This window comes from Pseudorasbora parva, chromosome 9, assembly GCF_024679245.1.
Source record: "Pseudorasbora parva isolate DD20220531a chromosome 9, ASM2467924v1, whole genome shotgun sequence".
Taxonomy (NCBI): domain Eukaryota; kingdom Metazoa; phylum Chordata; class Actinopteri; order Cypriniformes; family Gobionidae; genus Pseudorasbora; species Pseudorasbora parva.
In genome coordinates, this window is record NC_090180.1 from 2,329,386 (window position 1) to 2,355,000 (window position 25,615).

Here is a 25,615-nt window from a genome sequence, read left to right on the forward strand (position 1 = left end):
CCCTGTAAACCACATAGGCCAACATGTGTGTGTGTGTGTGTGTGTGTGTGTGTGTGTGTGTGTGTGTGTGTGTGTGTGTGTGTGTGTGTGTGGAGAGGAAGATTGTATGCCAAGGAAAGATTAAGTTGTCTTCTTGTGAGCTGATATTTAAGTTTCCTTCTCTTTTGTTTGATCATTAAAAATTGCACGCCTGCATACTGAAAAAACAGTTGAAGCGTTATTTTGGCAGTGGTGCACAAAAGATTATAGACAGTATAGACCAGAGTTCTCCAATCTTGGTCCTGGAGTGGTTTTTGTAAAGGGAACCTGCGCAACTCTAAGATCCTGAACCTCTCATGGTGTCACTATATATATATAGTGTATATATATAATATATATATATATATATATATATATATATATATATATATATATATATATATATATATATATATATATATATATATATATATATATAAACACACCTGAACACGCTAATCAGTGTCTTACTAGGGCCTTGTTGTAACACTAATTAGCTGGTTCAGGCATGTTTATTTGGGGCTGGAGCTAAACTCTGCAGGACAGCGGCCCTCCAGGACCGAGATTGGAGATCCCTGGTATAGAGAGTACTTTACATAAAATAGAAATTGCAACGCATGCTCATGTTAAAAGTTTATTGTGCGCACGTTAACATATAAACATTTCTAGTGAGCAACTTTGGAAGTGCGCACCCCAAAGTCTGCATATTTTATTGTTTTCGTTTTTGCAAAGGTCCCTTTAGGGGCTCCGTAGCTTCTTACATCCCAAAAAGAAACTCAGAATGGAGGAAGAAGCACGTGTTTCCTCTGACACACCTTCAAGCACAGAGTGTTTGTCAAGTAACTATTTTACTGGCTGTTAGCCAACGCGAAACAAATTGATTTCTGCTTTATTGCTTTAGCTCCCCTTCATATCCAATTCCGTATCCACCCTAATGCCACCCGCCAGTTTCCTCTGAAACACTATCTTCTAATATTCCCAGAAGAGTGGGAAATTCTACATACATACTTCAGCTGAAGGGGAAAATAGCACTGTTTACCAAGAGCCGCATTAGCACAAGGTGTGATGTTCCATTTTATGGCCGACAGGGAGAAAGAAAAAACAAAGAAAGACTTTAATCACATCATAAATTCTGGATTTATTAGCTCAGACCAACATAAAAGATTGTCTGAGACATTAATCCAAGGGCCAGATTATTGCTGCAGCAACAAGGAAGAAACCCCACAAGAATAAGACTCAATTCAAAAGGTCACTTTTTCTTTTGAAAACTAAACGTGAAACATAATGATAGACAAAGTTAACTCATATTCAAAATGATTAAATCATAATTGAAGAGTATGCTAAGAATGTTTAGGCAATGATTAGCTCAATTAATCGTAATTATGATTAACGTTATATATCTCTCAGCTGAAATTCAACGCAGAGGACACTATCAACACTAACAAATGATGCAAGTTCACCTCAACAAAAGATCATTTTCTTACTTATTTTACAAACACACTGGCCTAAATTAAATATTTGGAAACATAAAAACACATAAAAATGAATGAATATCATTACAATAGATACAAAATAGCCATCAGCAAATAAATTATCCCAGACCTTTTCTTATACCTAACTTTATTTATTTATTTTAAACTGGAGCATTTCACAAAATATATATTGAAAATTATTCCACTATTTTTTAGCGATCATTTTCCAGGACATTTTCAATACTATGATGGGAATAAAAGACAAGGATCACGCTAACAATTGCTCTCTAAGGCTTTAAAAGGCGTACAGTTTATTGCCATGCCTTAACTATAAAATCAGTTTCTAATGTCTGAGCTCTTTATCATACATTATGACTACGGAAGCTTGTTTACGCCACAGATTAAAAGAAAAGAAAAAACAAATTGCGACTTTTTATTTCGCTATTGTGACTTTTTCCTTGTCAGCTATAAAATCAGAATTGGAAAATCAGAATTGCGAGATATAATCAAATAAATAAATAAATAAATAAATAAATAAATAAATAAATAATCTCAGAATTGGACTTTATAACATGCAATTGTTAGTGACAATTCTGAGAAAAAGGTCAGAATTGCAACATGTAAACTCACAATTACTAATAAACTCTTTATATCATACAATTCTGACTATATAACAAGTATATATTAAGGTTATTCTGACTTTATATCACACAATTCTGTCTTTTTAACTCGCAATTGCAAGTTTATATCAAAATGATGTGATTAGGAAGCTGCTTACCAGTGAACATTCACTGGATATATTTGATACAAAAATTTTCAGGACATTTGACATTTTTAAATTCACAAAAATTCAATTCGGCAAACTGAAAAATTTAGATGTGATCAGTCACGGAGCCATCTCTCTCTCTCTCTTTCTCTCTCTCTCTCTCTCTCTCTCTCTCTCTCTCTCTCTCTCTCTCTCTCTCTCTCTCTCTCTCTCTCTCTCTCTCTCTCTCTCTCATTATTATTTATTTATTTATTTTTATGTATTGTTGTGTTCACAAAACAAAAATTGCATTGACTATTGTGTTAAATCCAGGACACAATACCATCTGTTTCTGTTGGCGATTTGAGGCTGGCTGTCAGGTGTTGTGATATAGATGCAATGAGGACTGTGTTACATGAGATTGCCGTCTTTCCGCCCAGTGTGTGCAAATCACTGCAAGGGCACGGCGCAGCTGAGACAGCCATCCACAGAAAGATAAACCACTGGGGAACAAGCTTCAGGCTGGCAAATGGGAGAAACTGGGGTCAGGAGCAGCCTTTGGATGTTCAGGCTTGCTGAGTAGAGCAAATTGCAGCTTGTAAAATGGCTCATAAAAAAAATCTGAACGGAGGGGGAGGTGTACCTAAAAAAAATAAAAAAATAAAATCCCTGTTGAGAATACCGCCGCTTCTGAGAAACATATTAGTACAAAATGAGTGTGGAACAAGATGGAAAAATAGCTTGCTAAATATCAACGGTCCTACGACTGGAATTCGTTCTTTGATTGCAGGTGGGATTCGGTGACTAGGTCATTTGAGGAAAACCCCTACAGTTGCCTCAATTGCTCAACTATTACAGATGCCCAATGACAGCGGCAGGCAAGAGGGTGGTCACTCTTTGACCGCCCGAGTAAGCAAGCCACTGCTGCTTTCAATAAGATACACTTTACCCCCTTAAGGAAAGAAAAAGCTGCAATGGAAAGGCAAAACACTTTCAATTTACAACATGGCCTTTGTGATAGCAGCTGGAGATACGAGCTGAAGAATAGACTGTTAAAAAAAGAAGAAAAAGCCTCATCAAAGTCAAATTGACAGCACAGCTGGGCTTTCATCAAGGCGCATTTGACGAGTGCTTATCCATTCACAAAACCTAAACTATCACGGTCAGACAGCGAGGCTGGCGCTGAAGGACCACCGCGAACCACTGAGCTGAGCAAAAGCCCCAGCTGGCCCGAGGACCCAATATCATCCAACTCCGGCCACAAATGGGTGATATCGTGCTGGTGGGGGTTACCGTTTTCACAGACTACTTCTTCTTCTTCTTCTTCGCCTCTTCTGCTGAATTGCTTTCAACATCCGGATTAATATGTTCAACATTCACTAGTACAGTTTTTCTCAAACAGAAGCTTCAAAATAAGATCTAGCATCTTGCTAGCCTGGATGCCAGCCGAACTTAGCCCCGCCCACAACATTTGTAGGTCGGGTGGTTCGGTCTGGCCTCGATCCATAGAGGAGTAATTATCCCTGAACAGAAACTCACCAATGAAATCATCAGGGCGGGCTTTAGACGATGACGGACAGATGATCAACAGTAACGTAATCATCACGTCATCAAAGGGGCTTGGGTTATATTTGTTCGAATCCTAAACGGAGAGCTTGTTTGTATCTGCATCACCTTCACTATTTCTCTCAAAGATGATGATCTTGTTGGGTAAGTACTCGGTGTATCATTCGATTCTTTTATTTTTTTACAATACCGGCAAATATCGTTTATTCCAGCGTGCGTGCAGACAGGGTTGCCAAGTTTTAACAACAAAACCCGCCAACTACTAGCCCAAAACAATAGCTTCTCAGGGGGTTCTCCTGGTGTTTTGGGGGGTAAAATGTGTGTTATTTCGGCAAGGTTGCTGCTAGAATTCGCACTCATGGGTCTATATATCACATAATAGTCGCTTCAACCCGTGGACATAGAAAACAACCCGCGGAAAAAAACGCGGACTTGGCAACACAGTGCAGTTGAGCTCTGTTGACATTTGACAATGCGTCGCTCCGTAGCTCTGATTGGTTGTCGGTCTGTCCAATCGAGGTCACGCCCCATAATCACAGCCCAATGGAGCATCAGACTCATATTCTGACTAGAGCTGAGTATGACCCCGTCAGGCTAGCATCTTGCAATATGCCATCAGGACTTTGCGTAAGCATACGCGCCACTTTTTTAAAGCTAAGTGGCGTGTTATCTGTACGCATTTTGAGCTATCCGTGCATATGTCTACGCCGTGTGATTCCGTGTGTATGTCTACACCGAAATTATGTGTGTGTCCACAATGTAAATGGATATATAAACATACGAAATTATGTTTTGTTTTTGTTTTTTAAATGTAAAAAATGCAGAATGTTTCTTGTGATGGGTCGGTTTAGGGTTCAGGGTTGTGTGTAGGCAATCGTTATTGTGATTACCATGGCTAATGAAATGTTTAGAATCGGTTGCAGGGCATTTCCGCTGAATTGGTTCGGGGAAAAAATCATGTACAGTATCCATATACTGTACGTGATTTTTTTCCCCAATTAGGGGAAATGGCATCATACCCAGTGTGCCTTGAGAAACTCAACACGATTGGTCGATGAGGCGCTTCCAGGAACCCCAATTAGGGATGAAACGATTACCGGTTTCACGATAAACCATGATAAAAACGACTGACGGTTAGTAATATCGTTTAAAATTTAATTATCATTAAAACCGTCTGTGATTATCACGATTTTGAAAACTCGCGGTGCACACCCTGTCTGCAGCAGTACATGCTAGAAGGAAGTCGCTGTAGTACGGGGAAACACTTCAAATCTGCAAAGGCAAGTTGACTTTGACCTCAATGCCAAAACTGGGAAATAATAACGTGAAGCTTGAGCCAAAGACAAACGGACACGACTAGGGTAACATTTAAGGAGGGCGGCAGTGGCTCAGTGGTTCATGTAGGTTGTCTACAACCCAGAAGGTTGGTGGTTCAATCCCCGGTTCCACCTGACCAAGTGTCGAAGTGTCCATGAGCAAGACACCTAACCCCAGCTGCTCCCGACGAGCTGGATGGCGCCTTACATGGCTGACATCGCCGTGAATGGGTGAATGTGAGGCAAAAATGTAAAGCGCTTTGGATAAAAGCGCTATATAAATGCAGTCCATCCATTTACCATTTACCAAGGAATAAAATCATGGTTAGTTCACCCAAAAATTTAAATTAGATGTTTTTTCTGCTTTCTGCTTAAGCAGATAAACATCTAATTTTAATTTTTGGGTGAACTAATCCTTTAACACCCGCCATTTGTTTGGTGTATTTCGGTTGTGGCGTCGTGTAACAGTCACTCACACTAGTCACTGTTGCTAGTCACCTACTTATTATAGGCTTCTCAAAAGCCATCTGTTATAATCGCGTTGCGCATTATAACCAATCATACATGTTTCTATTGAGTTTATGAATGCAATGTCTAATAATCAGATGCGTTCAGATAAGCCAGAGTTTTGTTCAGTACAGTGCTCAGCTTCACTCACTGAAATCTGCACTCAAAGCAGAGATGAACGTCCGATGTACGCAGGAGATTCATTCAGCATACGATTGATTGTTTTTGTTCAAGCCTATTTCAACAGCAAAAATAGTTTAAAACAAACACCGCAGAACCATAGCGCATCTGATATGACTGGCATAAAGTTGGCTTGACGTTCGAGATTCACAAGTTTAGGGACCGTCTCTAAAGTTACAGACAACATTGGTATGTACGGTTGTATACAACTCACTGTAAAGTGTTCATCTAGGTGTCAGATATAATGCACACCTTTTGGATTTTTGATATTTAATCAAATAAACTGTCAAATCATATAACAATGTGGATATGATTTATTTTACTGGGATACAGTTTGGGCTCATACACAAAATATGCTAGATTTAAATGCATCATAGCTGATAGGACACTGATGAGAATATTGCTTAAGAAACATATTTATAGAGATAAAATTTAAAACCAAATTATTATTTATGCATTATGTGGTGCTATTGACGACGGCCAATATAAGGAAGGAAATCCCAGAGAATAGAATCTTGCTTTAAAAAAGTGCATTGAGCTGTTTCAGTTCAAATATAAAACTTTAGTGTGTGCATCTGTTCTTTTTGAACACTATCTTATTTGAACAAAACTGTGATAATATTGATAACCGTGATAATTTGGGTCAATATAATCATGATGTTAAATTTCCATACCGTTTCATCCCTACGCCCAATAGGCGTTCTTGTTTCAAGACGGGAATGCCCAAGCCACAATAGACATGGACTGGTGACAGGTGTCTACACTGGCGGCTCGCTTTCTTTTTTGGCATCGCTGCAAAGCACTCAAGGAAGTGACATGATTTTAGGGGGTACTAGGTTTAGGAGCTTGTCCTCCAGCCGAGACGAGTCAAAGCCAGAAGGGGATGCGGCGTAGGTACCATCTGTCACAGAAGCTGCCGGCACACCCCCAAGGAAACACTCTCACTTCTCTCCCACCTTGCAATTACACAGTTCTTAGGAGAAGAGTGACAAAATGAGAAGAATAAAATGGTCAAATTAAATGTGCAAAAGGTTTAGTTTTTTTTTGTCCTTCTTCTTTTGCATCCTTGGCAAATTTGAATACGTTTATATTGGTTTGTTTTTTGAGAGAGCAAGTTGAGGACTCAAGGTCATCCGATAATTTAGCATTCAGCAAGCGTCAAGCAATGTACAACAAATAAGCTATATGGCCTGTTTTGCTCAGATTTTGAAATAGATGTGATCCATCACTTTTCTGCCTTTGAACCATGTCCTAGTGCATCCGCAAAGTATTCTCTGAGCTTAACTTTGTCCACATTTTGTTATGCAGCCTTTTTCCAAAATGGATTTAATTCATTATTTCCCTCAAAATTCTACAAAAGCAATACCCCATAATGACAACATGAAAGAGGTTTGTCTGAAATCTTTGCAAACGTATTAAAAAATAAAGAAACAAAACACATATACACATGGGCGTCAGAACCAGAACACAGAAGTGTGTGTGAGAAGAGAAATGTCCAACCCACTTTTTAAGACCAATGATATTGGACCCTCTCACTTTTATCGTCTCTAATTCAACATGTCTGTTTGCCTACCCCTAACTGAGAAACACTTATTATTAAACACGTTAGATGCATTATTTCAACTTTTTAAATATTTTCTCAATTTTTATTGAAAATAAATGCCTTTCCGATCTGATATGGGATGGGAAAAGGGAGTAGAGCGAGTTCGGCAAAAGGCGGATTTAACCCTCTGATTGCGTCACAACTTGCGTCTTACCCTAAACTATAGACATGGTAAATAACTCAGGGATTTCTGTAAATTTGTTTGGCCGAATCAATCGTTTAGTAAACGGCGGTATATTTGTATTTAATGTAAGTGGCACCTAACATTACTCCAGTAAAAATAATAATAATAATAATTCTGAGCGAAAGGACCCACCCACTTTTTATTTGCTTCCGACGCCCATGCATATACATAAGTATTCACAACCTTTGCTCGTGCGCATCCAGTTTCCACTGCTCATCCTTGAGATGTTTCCACAACTTGATTGGATTCGACCTGTGGTAAATTCACTTGATTGGACATGATTTTAAAAGAGCATGTCAGAACACAAACCAAGTCATGAAGATGATCGGGGGAGAAGGGTCTTAGTCAGGAAGGTGACCAAGAGCACGATGGAGAGAGGAGAACCTTCCAGATAAACAACCATATCTGCAGCTCTTCACCAATCCGGTATTTGCCAAAAAGCATCTGAAGGATATTCAGACCATGAGAAACAAAATCCTCTAGTATGATGAAACAAAGATTGAACCCTTTGACCTGAAGGGCAAGTGTCATGTCTGGAGGAAACCAGGCACCGCTCCATCACCTGGCCAACTAGAGTGAAGCATGGTGGTGGCAGCATCATGTTGTGGGGGTGTTTTTCAGTGGCAGGAACTGAGCGCTCTGGACCTCAGACTGGGGCACCGAATCATCTTCCAACAGGACAACAACGCTAAGCACACAGTGGCTACGGGACAATTCTGTGAATGTCCTTGAGTGGCTCAGCAAGAGCCCAGACTTCTCTGGAGAGATCTGAAAATGGCTGTGGACTGACGCTCCCCATCCCACCTGATGGAGCTTGAGAACTGCTGGAAAGAAGAACGGAAAAAAACTGCCCAAAAATAGTGTGCCAAACTCTAAACGACTTGAGGCAGTAATCGGTGCCAAAGGTGTGCCAAGAAAGCATTGAGTAAAGGCAAAGACTGAAAACTTGTGTTCATGTGATTTATTGTTATTTTTTTCATATACATTTGCAAAGATTTTTAAACAAAGTTCTTTCACGTTGTCACTATGGGGTATTGTTTGTAGAATTTTGAGAAAAATAATGATTTTAATCCATTTTTAAACAAGGCTGCAACATAAAATGGGGAAAAGGGAATCACTGTAAATCCTATATATATATATATATATATATATATATATATATATATATATATATATATATATATATATATATATATATATATATATATATATATACAATCAAATTCTATCGTATATACCCGAATATAAGATCTGAAAAATGGGGGTCGATCTTATATACGCGATATAGACAAAAGCACATATCTATTAAACTGACGATAACAAGGTCACGCTGTTGACGCTCGCGCAGCCTCTCGGGGAGAAATCACAACACATGAGCGCCGCTCACACAGAGAAACTGCGCTAAACATTCAAAACGTTCTTTTTATATTTATAACATATGATACAATTAAACAACATCACTTAACCAAAAGAGTTTTTTTCCTGAATACCACCACAACTGAAAATGACACTGATTTCATATGACAGTTCCATAAACAAAATAACATTTAGTCACTTAAATTTTAGATGCAATATTGAGTGTTTTTGTTTTATTTCAGCAGCAAAACTAGTTCCAAACAAAGATTCTAAACAGCAGAACATAACGCGTCTCACAGCAACAGTGCGCGTTACTGAATGATTCAGTGTTTGAATGAATTGGTTGAATCAAAGATTCAATAACCTGTTTGTAAATGGCTGCCTCGTTCTTGAATAAATCAGCTGTTTGAATGAATGACTCACTCATTAAGACTCACTTGCTGCCCCCTACTGGAGGTTTAGTTTCATGTTTAAACATACTTTCTAAAATGTCTTATTTATCCAAAAATACAAATATCATAACATTATTTAATGCAGTTGTAATTGTTCAGTGTAAATTATTTAATTTGATTGATAACCGGCCTATAGTGTCTTATTTTAATTAAATGTATAGATCAAATTTAAGAATATAGTAAAAGATTGGGTGCCCTTTAAAAAAAAGGTAAACATATCACAAATATGCAAATTTTCAATATGCCAAAGCTGATTGAACAATGGTGAGAATATCGCTTCAGAATAAATTATATTTACAACATAAAAACCTTTTTATCCGGACAAGCACATTTTCTACTCGGACAAGTGAATGACTGATTTATTTATCAAGCACATGAACATGTTTAATGTCGAGCTCTGTAATGAATGGTGTTAAAAAAAATCCAATGAATTATCAGTAGAATTTTTCAATAAATAAAAATTCTGTTGAAAAACAGATTTGTTTCCACAAAAATCTCTTTTTTCCACAAAAAATAAGTCTGGAAAATGGGGGGTCGTCTTATATTCAGGGTCGTCTTATATTCAGGGTCGTCGGGTGCGTTCACACTTGTCATGTTTGGTTCGATTAAAACAAACCCTGGTGCGGTTGCTCGGTTAGTGCGGTTCATTTGAACATATGTGAACGCTGCCACCCGAACTCTGGTGCGAACCAAACAAGCGGACCGAGACCGCTAAAAAGATGGGTCTCGGTCCGCTTCCAAACGAACTCTGGTGCGGTTCGATTGATATATGAACGCAACACGGACCAAAGACATGTAAACAGACCAAAAACAGGACGTGATGTCACAAGATGCCACGCATAATGCAGCTGATTTGACGACGCGGAAAGATCGGTGTACGTTATCCAAAATGAGTAACTTTAACGTTAGAGGGCAAACGTAGAGCAACGAGGAAGAGCCTCATCAATATTTGGTCTGACGAGCATGTTTTGAAAATTCTAGAAAAAACACAAAAAGCATACCTGGCTCTTCTCATCAAAGTTCCTGTGTTGCCCATTATTAGCAGGTACAGACGACAGAACGGCCGTCTCTTTTGCATAAGAGACGCCCGACTCTTTTCTGCACAACGGAGGAAATCCTGCTGCTGTTTTGAACATTTTATGAGCTCTTCATGAGTTCTCAGCGGGTAAAAATAATGCCACATGTACACGCATAAAATGATCGCGTTTAATCAGCACACAGCGTTGTTTTGAACATTTCATGAGCTCTTCATGAGTTCTCTGGTAAAAAATAATGCCATATGTACACGCATAAAATGCCCACGCGTGTAATCCGCACACAGCATTGTTCTGAATGTTCGGTAAACGAGCTCCTACGTCATATAAGCCGACCAATCAGGTTGTGGCCGTCTCCCTATGCCTTTGGTTCGGTAACTTTAGGTTCGCTGTTAAAAATGCCAATGTGAACGCTAAGCGGACCAGGACTATTATGTTTGTTTTTGTTTTTTGGTCCGGACCAAACTAACCAAACGAACCGAACTACAAGTGTGAACGCACCCTTATATTCGGGCATATACGGGAATTAACAAATAATTAAAAGTATATACATTTTCAAGATACCTCATAAAAAATAAACTTAATCAAGCAACATATCTAAAATCATAACTGAAACATCATTTGGTCTAGCTAAAACTTTTATGAGCTCCTACATCATTTCACCCCACAAAACTTTAATGGCAGTGGTGTCTCAACCAATCAGTGATCACACAATGGATCCTGTTTGTACATCTGTAGAGTGAATAGTTAAGTAATTAATGACCAGGACCCAATCTTTTAGCTGTTTACGTGGACATCAAACACACAATCTATTGGTGCTTTAATACTGTGCTGTCATTCATGAAGCATAATGCTCTGAGAAGAGAAAATTGTTTGGATCCCGTTGCTCACCTCAATGAGGTTGAATCATCTGCTGACTTCCTGCATGTTGCCTTTAGAATACTAATAACTATCTTTGTGGGGATATCAATGTCAGAGTCTGTGTTTGAAATAGGAGGCATGCAATATTCTTCAGCTTCTGAGGGATCATGCAGGGTTCGCTCAATAGAGGAGGTTTCCCGGAGCTCGGAGGAATCATATTCCGACAGGGATCTTTCAGTAATCAGTGGCTTTGCACAGAGAATCAGCTAACCATCCCAAACAACTGCTATACTGCCTTAATGTGCAATTACAGGATTTGAAAATCAGGCACCAAAGAAAATCCAGCAAAGCCTGGAGCCCCCATATGTCCCTTTTTGGCTTTATACAAAAATAATGAGCCATTTGTGCATTTCCTATAAAAATATTTGCATAGCAAACGCTTGAATATCACAACAGCTCATTCATCCAACCTGTGTACAGAACTCTTCATTCATCTGAGCTGCACTGCTAGTCACCGCTAACTTTGCCTCCATACAAATCCCACTGCTGTTCAGCATGACAATTTACAAATATGGATTTTCCACTAATTATACTGAGTGTGTTTAAAAGCTTTTAAAATCCGTGCGCCCCGAAGAGTCTTTGCTCCGATTGTTCTTAGGGTAACTACTTCTGGGGATGACAGTAGTATAACGATCCGAGAGAGGAGAACCGTGAAGCCAGGAGGCGTAACCACTAATTGACTGAATCTGACAAATGTTATCTTCCTTTCCATCTCACACACAACTCAAACTTTTCTTTTTTCTCTCGGCTCAGTTCACACGAAACCAGCAGGATTCCAAGGAAGGATCGGAAGATTAAAAATACACAGTGAAAAGTCATTTTAAATGAATAAACGTAATGCAAATTAGCAAAAAGAAATGATGAAGGCTCATCAGTCAACTTACAAGACAGATGTTGCACTATATTGCGTTTTGGGACGCCTGCCTTTACATATACATGAACTTTAATAACCTCCCATTCTTAATCCGTAGGGTTTAATATGGAGTCGGCTTACCCTTTGCAGCTCTAACAGCTTCAACTCTTCTGGGAAGGCTTTCCACAAAGTTTAGGACTGTGTTTATGGGGATTTGTGAAGTCAGGCACTGATTTTGGAGCTGGCCATACCATAATCCCTCCTCCACCAAACTTAACACTTGGCACAATGCAGTCAGGCAAGTCCCGTTCTCCTGGCGACCACCAAACCCAGACTCGTCCATGAGATTGTCAGACTGAAGCGTGATTGGTCGCTCAGAGAACACGTCTCACTGCTCTAGAGTCCAGTGGCGGCTGCTTTACTCCACTGCATCCCACGCTTTGCATTGCTCTTGGTGATGTAAGGCTTGGATGAGCTGCTCGGCCATGGAAACCCATTCCATGAAGCTCTCTCCGCTATTCTTGAGCTCATCTGAAGGCCACAGGAGTCTGGAGGTCTGGAGCTGTTGACTCTGCAGGAAGTTGGTGACTTCTGCGTACTGTGACCCTCCGTATGCGCTGACCCCGCTCTGTGATTTTACATGGCCTATCACTTTGTGGCTGAGTTGCTGTTGTTCCCAATGGCTTCCACTTTGTTATAATCCCACTAACAGTTGAGCGTGGAATATTTAGTAGTGAGGAAATGTCAGGAATGGACTTATTGCACAGGTGTCAGCCTATCACGGCCCCACGCTTGAGTTCACTGAGCTCCTGAGAGCGACCCATCCTTTCACTAATGTGTGTAGAAGCGTCTGCAGGCCTAGAGCTTGATTTATACACCTGTGGCCATGAAGTGATCGAATGCCTGAACTCAATGATTTGGAGGGGTGTGCCAATACTTTTGGCAATATACTTATGTATAATATACTTGCATCTGTCTTATGAGTTGAATGATGAGCCTTCATCATTACTTTCTGCTAATTTTCAAAATATTTTTATGGATAGACTTCTGTTTTTACTTAGTTTTTTACCAACATTTCTCCAAAAATGCTAAATGATTTTTGCACTATTTTACACAAAATACCATACCCGAAATCAATAATTTCCATCATGACTAACAATAAGTGAGTCACAAACAAAAGTAATTGTGCCCAGTTATCATGGAGACAGCAGTGTCAGTGAAGAGAATTCATGTGAAGAAATTTGATGTGTGAAGACACAAAAACTAACAGAATGCTTTTATTGAGTGTTGTTTCCAATTAAGCTGTCATCTTAAATTATGCAGAAGTGTGAATATATTATTTAATTGTCTGGATTAAGATATATAAAACTAAAATTAGCCTAAGGAAGTGTGACTATATTATTTATTTGTTTGGATTAAGATACATAAAACTAAAATTAGCCTTAGGAGGTGTGAATATATGATTTTATTGCCTGGATTAAGATACACTGATGGATTTTATGTTAGTCTCAAGCATGAAAAAAGAAATGGAGACGGTCTCGTGTCCCTCTCTCTGATGAAGCTGTATTCTATGTTTGAACATATGGTTTACATTATCTACTGAAACCATGCTATATGAGAAACTGTAAGGTACTGGTGGAGTGACTAGAGCCCTATTCGGACGGGATTAGATTAACATGGGGACATGGGGGTAAAGTCATTTTACCTCAGGACGTCTGTAATATTAATGGCCAATTCGCACGGGATAAGACATCTCAGTAAAACTAGCAGAAGTGGGAGGAGTAACTCGCTTTACGCACCTCCTTGACGTCATGTGTGTATGACGTTACCGTTATAACGTGAGCAAACACACAACCTGAGCGCCAGTCTGAACTCCGTCTCCAATATATATGTGTTTTAATAAACAGTTAGGTCAAGTCTAACGATTCTGATTGGGATATGTTGGTAATAGACACTTTCCAAGAGCTAAAATAAGTGTTGTGCCTCTGCTTTTGATCTTCTTTTTGCTTTAAATGATATGCAGAAAATACTGGACGTTTGCCACAGAGTTGTCCCACCACCTACAACGCAAACGAATGCTTCAAGCGCCTCCAAGTTCGCAAAATGCGCTTTTTTTTTACTTTTACTTTTAAACAGGAAATTACGGAAATGTACCATACATTTTTCCAGCAGGTCTATTCGAACAGGATTAGTATTACCTGAGGTCATTTTTCCAGACCTTTTTACAGAAGGTAAAAGTCTCGGTAACCTTTACTGACATTGTCCGTAATGATTACCGAGATGGCACATTCGGACGGGACTAAAATCACAGAGAACCTCTGGTAATAATTACTTTACCCCCACGTCCCTAAGTTAAAACTAATCCAGTCCGAATAGGGCTTAAGAGTTAGAAAATGGTCGCTGCTTTTTCATTATGAGGTCTTTAGGAGCTCAAGGAGGGTTTGGGTATCTGACCAAGAGAGGACCATATTTAGATTTGTTTTTTCTTTATGTATCACATTCCTATAACATGAGCTATATGATGAAATCTCGTTCTCTCATCAGTTCAAATCATGTTACACATTTTCTATTCAATGTATATAACCTATGTTTTTCCTTTAATAAAAAAGAGACTTTATACTCTCCCTCAGCGCTGGGTCTTTACTCATTCAACTGGCACTTCAGAAATCTGGGATAAGACACGAATAAGGGGCAAAAACCTAACAATGCATTAAACTTTAATTAGCCTTAGGAAGACAATGGACTCAACCATTGTATTCCAAAGTATTTAAAAAGTACTTTTCGTCACAGAATGCTAACAAACAAAACACAATAGTGCTTTTGTTTTTCTTCTGCCCACATTTCACGGATTTGAAAGTCCCCATAGTTGTAAAAAAACACTTTTACCTATATCTTCATTTCGAAAGTTTTTGTAATTAAAGGGTTAGTTCACCCAAAAATGTAAATTCTGTCAATAATTACTTAGCTTAATGTCGTCCGACACTCATCAGACCTCCGTTCATCTTTATCTCAGAAAGGCCTTCATTGACTCCAATATCATTTCATGGCCGATTTCAAAACAAAGATTCAAAGTGTTATGAATCAGTGAATTCGATTCATGATTGAAATCTCCAAAGTCATGTGATTTCAGCTGTTTGACAGGCGATCCAAATCATGAATCGATTCACTGATTGAACTAAACAGTTCGAAGCTTTGTTTTGAAATCGGCAATCACTAAATAAGTCGTTATTTCGTTTTTTTGTGCATAAAAACTATTCTGGCCTCTTCATAAATGATTGTAGAGCCGCTGTAGTGAGATGGGCTTTGTAACGACGTCTTTAGTGCCTTTATGGGTCTTGAGAGAGGAAATGACATTGGTGTCAATGAAGGCCTTTCTGAGCCATCGGATTTCAACACTAATATCTTCATCTGTGTGTGAAGATGAGCGGAGGTCTGACGGCTGGCCACCGACATTAGGGTGAGTAAGTATTGACAGAATTTTCATTTTTTGGTGAACTAACCTTCTAATTGTGTTCAAATATGAGGTACAATGGTTTGCATCATTTAATAATTCAAATAATTTCTAAGGGAATTTGTCCAAGAATTAGTGCAGACTGGTACTGGGTTGCATACCATGACAGAGATGTGCAGGATGCGAAGCTCCTCCTCGGCGGAGTCACTTGCGGGGTAAGATGTGGCGGCCGGGCCAGGCAGATTCTGACTGCCGTCTTGATGGTGAATGTGGAAGAGCAAAGTGCCATTTTCCAACCACTGCTGCCTCCAGCGCACCAGGGGGATGTCTTCAGAGTTCCCAGAAATCTCTGCCAATATAAACAGAAGACAATCAAGTAAATGTGTTGTGTTGCACTGAGCAGTGTGTGACGCTTTCCAGGAAAAAATCACAAATGCTCCTGTCATGCAAATATACACAGTGTACTGTGACTATACATTATTCATATCACTCCAGACATTTTTAAGAATATCCAGGCAACCCCTCCAGCATTTGAACTTCTCTTTATAAATATACAATCAGTTTAAACAGTAAAAACTCGTCTGGTTAATGTATGCAGAGACAGAGGACTACAGCATTAATAGGAACAGAGCTACTGGACATCACATTAATAGACGATTTAGGTGGAGAAATGAAAAATAGGCTTTCCTTCTACTCACAGCACAAAGCAAACGGAGCATATGTTCTTGACATTGCATAAAGTCTGTTTGATATGTAATGACGGAGGATTTCGATAAGCCTTTGAAAAAGGGTAACGTGTCAGTTTATGACAGTTTATTTGTGCGGGATGATCCACTGGATACGTGTTTTTAATTTTTAATGGCTGTTTTAAAATTCTCTTTTTCTTTGTCCGATTAAGCGTTTGTTCTTAATCACACTGATGTACTCCTGAAACAAATGAAAAACAAAGCTTTCGACCTTTGCTGCCTCTAATGCATTAGTAAAAATGTTTAGACAAAGGGGAGGCAGACATCCTTAAAAATGGTGCTTGCAGACTGCGAAACGGAGAAAAAACCCGACCCGCTTTATGAGTTTTATATGCGCAGACATAAGCCAGACTGACTCTGCAGTTCATCATAGGACACCATACACAGTCCCAGGGGTCCGGTGTGGTACGGTACCTTTATTAATTAAACAACATGCGTGATGCAACACAAACAATGCATTTTACTGGAGTAAATTATTGCTGTTTCCTGTTTTTTGAGCAGTTTTGCCCCTGCGGACTTTTTAGAAAATAAACTATTATAAAACACACTTTCACACGCTTACTAGTTTCTTTGTGTACTACCAATGTGGTTTTTGCCATTGTGATTATTTGTTCGAGTATCTATGGTATGTGTACAGTATGTAAAAGTCAGGAACATTTTCTCCACAGTATAATTTCCACAATGATATATTTGGTTTAACAACATTCTGTGATTTACACAATTCATTTGTTTTGCTAAGCCATCCCAAATACAAGCTAAAGATCCCAAATATATACGCTGTAAAAAAATAACGTAAATATAGGGCACAATGTACTCCGTATTGTTTTTTTACAGGTGTTTTACCAGTATTTTGAATTACACATTGCATTAGTTTGTGTTTTAAGGGTTAACATAAATTTCCGTAAAATTACTGGATGATGTACATTTTCCATTTTCATTTTTTACAATTGCATAATATTTGTGCATAATTTGACAGAGAGAGAGAGAGAGAGAGAGAGAGAGAGAGAGAGAGAGAGAGAGAGAGGGAGGGAGGGAGGGAGGGACGGATAGATAGATAGAAAGACAGACAGACAGAGTGAGTGAGTGAGTGAGTGAGTGAGTGAGTGAGTGAGTCAGTGAGTGAGTGAGTCAGTCAGTGATTGAGTGAGTGAGTGAGTGAGTGAGTGAGTGAGTGAGTGAGTGAGTGAGTGAGTGAGTGAGTGGAGGTTGCCGTGACGACGTTCTAAACAGACGCACTGGTTATGAGCTCCTGTTAATCCACAAAAAGTATTGCTGTTGACTGAGGTAAAAACTCAAACTCTGTCCTTAACCTGTGTCTTAACACTTATAGTAGTATAAAACTACAGTAACGACGTGAAAAACGCGAAAAAGAGCCGCGACTGCGAGTTACAGTATCAGCCGTCAGAGAGAGCGAGCGAGAGAGAGAGAGCACCGCAGACACACAGCTGACTGCAGTCACCAGCGCGAACAAGAGAGAGACACACACCAGCACAAGATTATACAGTACGTCAAGGAGAAGATTTGTACTTATATTACTATTATTTGTTTATTAATAACAACTGCTGACATCATCCCAACTGTCAATAACGAACGCATTCAGCGGTTGCCATGGAGATTGTTTATCCTGCCGGCATTAAAGGAGATCAAAGAAAAGCGTTCAAACAGTCAGTGTTACATGAACACCCCGAGTCGCTCTATGTTGATATGACATCTCAAAATCACAAGACTAATCTGATCTTCTATACAGAGAGGAACCACATCTGGAAAAGTGCTATAAGTAACTTTTTCCCATACACTAAGAAGAGGGGGATCTGCAAAGGTTGCCAGATCATTGTTTTTGACTCAGCTGAGCATTCCTCACAGCTCCAAACCATCAATCTCTACAACAGTGGAATGGTCTTAATTCAAGGGAATGAAGCTAGTCTCCATGCGTTTGAGAAATCCTTTGCCCTTTTAAAGCAGACAGTCAGGGAGGAGACAGCTAGCAGTGAGGATGAATCTGAAGATGAGAACGGCCTGGTGAAGCTCTACTCTCCAGTCAGCACATCTCCGGCTCCATTCGATGAGCTGATGATCCAGCAGGACACACACACATCCCGCTATCTTCAGTGTCTCCCTGAGAAAATGGCTCTTCTAGAAATGGAGCTGTCAGAATTAAAACAGCTCATTCTTAGCCGCCCAGATGAGTTCACCATCACAAATCTCAAGACTGAAATTAAGGATTTACACACCATCAATATGAAAATGAAGCTTGAAATATCAAAAATGAAAGAGGACTCGGTGCAGAGAGAAAGAAAGTTAGAGAGAAACATTAAAGAGCTGAAAGAAAAGCTGGAAGAGCAGTATGCAGTGTGTCTTCAGCATAAAAACAAAGACAAAGAAAGTGAATCTCCCGACAACATCAGCAGAGAAAGTGATCCAGAAGTCCAGCATGAAGTGGCGTCACACAGCTCTCCAGCTCTAGAGCTCGCTCACACACAGCCGGCCTCCCACAGAGCACCAGTGGTCCTTCTGATGGACTCCATTGGGAAAGGCATCGAGCCAGAGAAGCTGTTCCCCAGACAGAGAGTCCTGGCGCTGCACTGCAGGAACACAGAGCGTGCTCATCAGCTGCTCTCCACAGAGGAACTCGGCAGCCCACAGTACCTCATCATCCACTCGGGCACCAATGACCTCCACAGCCTAAAGGGAGGCACAGCCAAGGCCATGTATGAGATGGCAGAGAGAGCCTCAGAAACATTCCCTGCTGCACGTGTGCTGGTGTCCACTCTGCTGCCGCGGCTCGACGTCCCTCCCTCTGTGATCGACCAGATTAATGAAGAGCTCCATCACTCCTGCTCCAGCCTGCCCAACGTACACTTGGTCCCGCACAGCTCCATAAGGCCATGGCACCTGCACGACGGCCTCCACCTCAACAAGGATGGAGTCCGGATCTTTGCTAAAGCTATAAAGGACGTTGCCCTTGGACGCTTCCCAACAACTGGATACAGAGGAACTAAAAAGAACCAGATGAGACTGCAGCCGTTTGTTCCATCTGGACCTTCATCTCACTCCAGACCTCCTCAAGACCTCCAGAGACGACACCTGACTTCAAGATGGCCTCACAGACACCCAGAGAGACATCTTTACGCCGAAGCTCCACCCCCCCGCCGCCATCTACCTGAGCCGTCCCAGCAGAGGCGGAGGTACGCCCAGGTGGAGTCCCAGCAGAGGCGGAGCTACGCCCAGGTAGAGTCCCAGCAGCCCTCCTCTTCAGCTCAGGAACTCTCATCCAGTGATGTGGCCGATATTAAACAAATGCTACATCTCCTGTGCAACAAAATGTTCAACTAACATGCACAAAAACCTATTTATACCGCAGCTGATGACTATATTTATAATTGGTTAATTAATATTTACAACACGATTATTATAATTGTGATTAATTCATTTATTTATTTATTAATTTTTGTATCCTTACTCATATTTAAGATTCATTTCTAACTTTATGGGTTTTCTATTGTTATACTTGCCCTACTGTTAGTATTACTTATTTTTCTTATTTTTTATTTTATTTTATTTTATTACTTTTATTTTTATTTTTATTTTGTAAAAGGTTTTTGGTTTTGCCTTCAGTTAAACAGCAGTACTTTAATCTCTGATCAAAATATGTTAAATATTAGTTTTTGGAATATTCAGGGTCTATGCTCTAAAACATTTGGTTTGAAAAGCACAAACTCAGAATTCTTAAATAGCATCACAAATGTTGATATATTAATCCTAATAGAAACCTGGTGTAGATCCGATGTGTCCACTCAGTGTCCTGCAGGTTACTCTGAGATCATTCTGCCCTCCTGGAAAATTAACTCAGTCCATCGTGGCAGAGACTCTGGAGGATTAGTCATATGGATAAAGAATGATCTTGCCCCTTTCACATCTCCAGTACAGCAAGGCAAAAATCACATTTGGTTAAAATTGGATAAAAACCTTGGAATTTTGGATAAAGACCTCTTTATCTGTGGAATTTATATCCCTCCATCAGATTCTCCATATTACAATGAAGAGATATTTCACACTTTACAGGGAGAAATTCATCAATATCAAACCCAAGGGAAAATTCTCTTATGTGGAGATTTAAATGCCCGAACTGGTTTAGAACCAGACTACACTGATAATTCAGGAGATAAACATCTGTTCACACAAATGCCCCGAGACCTCTTCAATACCCTACCCAGAAGAAATAACCAGGATGCTGGAGTCAATAGACATGGGAAGGAGGTAGCCCATCTGTGTCAAACGTTAGGTCTTTATATCCTGAACGGTAGAATCAAAGAAGATTCCTGTGGTCACTTTACCTGTAGCACAAATCTCGGGAACAGTGTTGTAGATTATGCCTTATCCAATCTAAGCCCCTCCAATTTCAGTGCATTTACCGTCAAAACTCAGTCTCCCCTGTCTGATCACAGCCAGATCAATGTTTCCATTAAAGGTGAAAACATCAGACCAAGAGAAATACATAAGCCAATCCCCCTATACAAACTCAACACATCCTATAGATGGACTCATAGCACTGCTGAATCATATATTAATGCATTAAAGTCAAACGAAATAGTCAATTCCTTAACAACGTTTAGTAATTCAATATATGATATTAACCGGCTGGGAATTAATTTAGCAATTAAACATATTAATGGCATTTTTGAAAATATAGCAAAAAAAGCTCATTTAGATAAATTGACACCACACACGCACAAAAAACACACTAAACATAAACCTTCTGAAAAATGGTTTGATCACGACTGTAAAAGAATTCGACGAGAGCTACGACTCATTTCAAATCAAAAACACAAAGATCCAGTCAACCCTGAGTTACGCTTCAAACACTCAGAGCTTCTGAAACAGTACAAAAACACACTGAGACAGAAGAAGCTGGATCATTATAACAACACGCTTCAAAAGATTGAACACACCGTTGATCAGGGCCAGTTCTGGAGCATGTGGAACAGGTTAAACTCTACAAAGCCACAAGAACCAGCCATACAAGATGGTCAGATTTGGAAAGATTATTTTGAGAACATCTATACCCATCAAACTGACCCTTTAAATAATCCCAACCAATTAAAAATCCTTGAAAAATTAAACGCTCTTGAGTCATGCATCAAAAACAACCAAAATCCCCTAGATTATCCAATAACCCAAGAGGAACTTAGTGGAAAACTGAAATCCCTCAAATTGAATAAATCCTGTGGCCCCGACAACATAAAAAATGAGATGCTTAAATACAGCTCTCCTGAACTTCAGAACGCTCTGCTTAAAGTTTTCAACCTGATTCTGAGTTCAGGGGTTTTTCCAGAGGTCTGGAATACAGGGCTCATCTCTCCCATCTTTAAAAGTGGAGACAAAACTGATCCTAATAACTACAGAGGAATCTGTGTGACCAGCAATTTGGGAAAAGTATTCTGTTCTATAATCAACTCCCGGATTTCAGCCTTCTTAAATCAGCACAATGTCATCAGCAAATCTCAAATTGGCTTTCTCCCCAAACATCGAACCACTGATCATATTCACACACTACACACATTACTAAACCAACATGTACACCAAAAGAAGGAAGGAAAAATATTTGCTTGCTTCGTCGATTTCAGGAAGGCTTTTGATTCCATTTGGCATAAAGGATTGTTTTATAAAATCATTCAAAGTGGTATTGGGGGAAAAACATATGACTTGATAAAAAACATGTATAACAAAAATAAATGTGCAGTAAAAATTGGTCATCAAAGAACAGAATATTTTTCCCAACAGCGAGGGGTCAGACAGGGCTGCTGCCTCAGCCCAACTCTATTTAACATTTATATTAATGAATTGGCAGATCTATTGGACCAATCAGAGAGTACAGGACTTCAACTGTTTGACACAGAAGTCAAATATTTACTGTATGCAGACGACTTACTAATTCTGTCTAAAACACCAGAAGGCCTCCAGAAAAACCTCGACATCTTAACTAAATACTGCCAGGACTGGTCCTTAGAAGTCAACTCCCATAAAACTAAGATCATGATTTTTCAGAAGAAACCCAGAAATCTGGAACATAAACATATATTTACTGTAAACAACAGCACAATTCAACACACTTTACATTATAATTATCTTGGTCTGGTTCTAACACCCACTGGAAACTTTAAATTAGCAATTAAAACATTAATTGCAAAAGCCCGCAGAGCCCTGCACGCTATACGAATGAAATTATTTAAAATAGACATCCCCATTAGAATCTGGACAAAGATATTCGATAGCGTCATCCTGCCCATTGCACTGTACGGAAGTGAGGTCTGGGGCCCAGCGAGTAACTTCAGCCATAAGGTCTGGGACAAACACCCTGTAGAAGGCCTACATGTAGAGTTCTGTCGAAACATCCTCCACGTCCACAGAAACACACCGAACAACGCATGCAGGGCGGAGCTGGGCCGACTGCCCCTTAATCTAGCCATTAAAAAAAGAGCCTTGAAGTTCTGGATCCACCTACACTCAAGCTCTAAAGATGATCTTCAGTTTAAAGCCCTACAAACCCAGAAAAGTAATCTCTGTGTAATGGTGTCAGAACTGATGAACAAAGCGTACACCACTGCTCCTGTAAAATCTGCAGAAATCAAAGAAATCATGAAAAACGAGAGAGAGGCGTATATGCAGCATTGGAAACATCAAACCAAAGAGCAAAGCCGTCTCCAATGTTATCTGGGACTAAACAGAGAGTACAGTCTGGCTAACTATCTCATCTCAGTCAGAAACACAACACACAGAGCGTTATTAACCAAGTACAGGCTGAGTGACCACACGCTGGCCATAGAAAGAGGGCGGCATAAGAAGACATGGCTGCCCACAGAAGAGCGTATCTGTAGAGAGTGTAGATCAGGAGCAGTGGAGACAGAGTGTCACATGCCTGTCCTGTTTTGTGTGCACATGTGGGTTTTGTCATGTCTCCGGTCTACTGTCAACCCCGCCCTTCTTGTTATCTGATTATTGGTTAATTTGCCCCACCTGTTCCCTCTTGATTTCTTCCCCTTATAAGCTCCTTGTGTTTGTCAGTCTGTGTTGGATCCTTGTGTAATGTCTGCGTCTCCCGTCCTCCCCGTGATTCTGTTGGTTTGTTTAAGTTTATATTTTATTATTCTATTGTGTGTTTTTCCCCCTCGTGGGTTTTGTTTTGAGTTTATGTTTTATTTGTTATAAATAAATATTTAATCATTTTCTGCACTTGAGTCCTCGCACCATTTCCTTTGTCTGTAACGTGACAGAAGGATCCAACCATACTATGAGGACTCAGCAGAGAAGTTCTCCCTCGGTGCCAGTTCCGGGAGCCCTGAGTCCAGACATGGCCTGGAGGGCTGTAATAGGAGGCTTTGTGGTGGCAGTCCTGCATGCTTGGGAGAAGCACAGGGTGTCATCCACAACTCCGGTGGTCCCTATGCCGGTGGATCGTGCTCCGGTGGTCCCTGTGCCGGTGGATCGTGCTCCGGTGGTCCCTGTGCCGGTGGATCGTGCTCCGGTGGTCCCTGTGCCGGTGGATCGTGTTCCGGTGGTCCCTGTGCCGGTGGATCGTGTTCCGGTTGTCCCTGTGCCGGTGGATCGTGTTCCGGTGGTCCCTATGCCGGTGGATCGTGTTCCGGTGGTCCCTGTGCCGGTGGACTCCGTTCCGGTGGTCCCGAGTCCGGAAACGGCCTGGAGGGCTGTGATGGGATGCTTTGTGGTGGCAGTCCTGCATGCTTGGGAAAAGCACAGGGTGTCATCCACCACTCCGGTGGTCCCAGTGCCGGTGGATCGTGTTCCGGTGGTCCCTGTGCCGGTGGATCATGTTCCGGTGGTCCCTGTGCCGGTGGACTCCGTTCCGGTGGTCCCGAGTCCGGAAACGGCCTGGAGGGCTGTGATGGGATGCTTTGTGGTGGCAGTCCTGCATGCGTGGAAGGAGCACAGGGCTTTATCCGAAGCCCCGGAGGCAGTTCCGGTGGTCCCAGTTCCGGTGGATCGTGTACCGGTGGTCCCTGTGCCGGTGGATCGTGTTCCGGTGGTCCCTGTGCCGGTGGATCGTGTTCCGGTGGTCCCTGTGCCGGTGGATCGTGTTCCGGTGGTCCCAGTTCCGGCAGATCATGTTCCGGTGGTCCCAATGCCAGCAGATCGTATTCCGGTGGTCCCAGTGCCGGTGGATACTGCTGGACTGGAGAAGTTTCCCCAACGACCTGCCTGCACCGCTGAGGCGCCCTGCTCTCCGTGCGCCGCTGAGGCGCCCTGCTCTCCGTGCGCCGCTGAGGCGCCCTGCTCTCCGTGCGCCGCTGAGGCGTCCTGCTCTCCGTGCGCCGCTGAGGCGTCCTGCTCTCCGTGCGCCGCTGAGGCGTCCTGCTCTCCGTGCGCCGCTGAGGCGTCCTGCTCTCCGTGCGCCGCTGAGGCGTCCTGCTCTCCGTGCGCCGCTGAGGCGTCCTGCTCTCCGTGCGCCGCTGAGGCGTCCTGCTCTCCGTGCGCCGCTGAGGCGTCCTGCTCTCCGTGCGCCGCTGAGGCGTCCTGCTCTCCGTGCGCCGCTGAGGCGTCCTGCTCTCCGTGCGCCGCTGAGGCGTCCTGCTCTCCGTGCGCCGCTGAGGCGTCCTGCTCTCCGTGCGCCGCTGAGGCGTCCTGCTCTCCGTGCGCCGCTGAGGCGTCCTGCTCTCCGTGCGCCGCTGAGGCGTCCTGCTCTCCGTGCGACTCTGAGGCGTCCTGCTCTCACCGCGCCGCTGAGGCGTCCTGCTCTCACCGCGCCGCTGAGGCGTCCTGCTCTCACCGCGCCGCTGAGGCGTCCTGCTCTCACCGCGCCGCTGAGGCGTCCTGCTCTCACCGCGCCGCTGAGGCGTCCTGCTCTCACCGCGCCGCTGAGGCGTCCTGCTCTCACCGCGCCGCTGAGGCGTCCTGCTCTCACCGCGCCGCTGAGGCGTCCTGCTCTCACCGCACCTCCCTGGCGCTCCCTGCACTGACCGCACCACCCAGGAGTCCTGCTCTCACCGCGCCTCCCTGGCGCCCTGCTCTACCCATGCCGCCCTGGCCGCCTGAACTCTGCGGGCCGCCCCGGCCACCTGAACTCGGTGGGCCTCCCGACTTCGGCGGGCCGCCCTGGTCATTCGAACTTTGTGTGCCACCATGGCCTCCTGAACTTTTTGTTTTCCTTGTCCCTCCCTTGTTTGCCCCTCCCTTGTCTGTTCCTTCCTTGTCTGTT

At 41.9% G+C, this 25,615-nt stretch overlaps 1 protein-coding gene across 3 annotated transcripts in view; it reads right to left on the reverse strand.

Annotated features, from left to right (window-relative positions):
• Positions 1 to 25,615, reverse strand: part of astn1 (astrotactin 1) — a 423,229-nt gene that overhangs the window by 328,450 nt on the left and 69,164 nt on the right. For all 3 annotated transcript variants that reach the window (XM_067453477.1, XM_067453479.1, XM_067453478.1), the window contains exon 2: positions 15,820 to 16,007. In XM_067453477.1, coding sequence (XP_067309578.1) covers positions 15,820 to 16,007 — 188 coding nt within the window. The remainder of the gene's footprint in view (positions 1 to 15,819; positions 16,008 to 25,615) is intronic.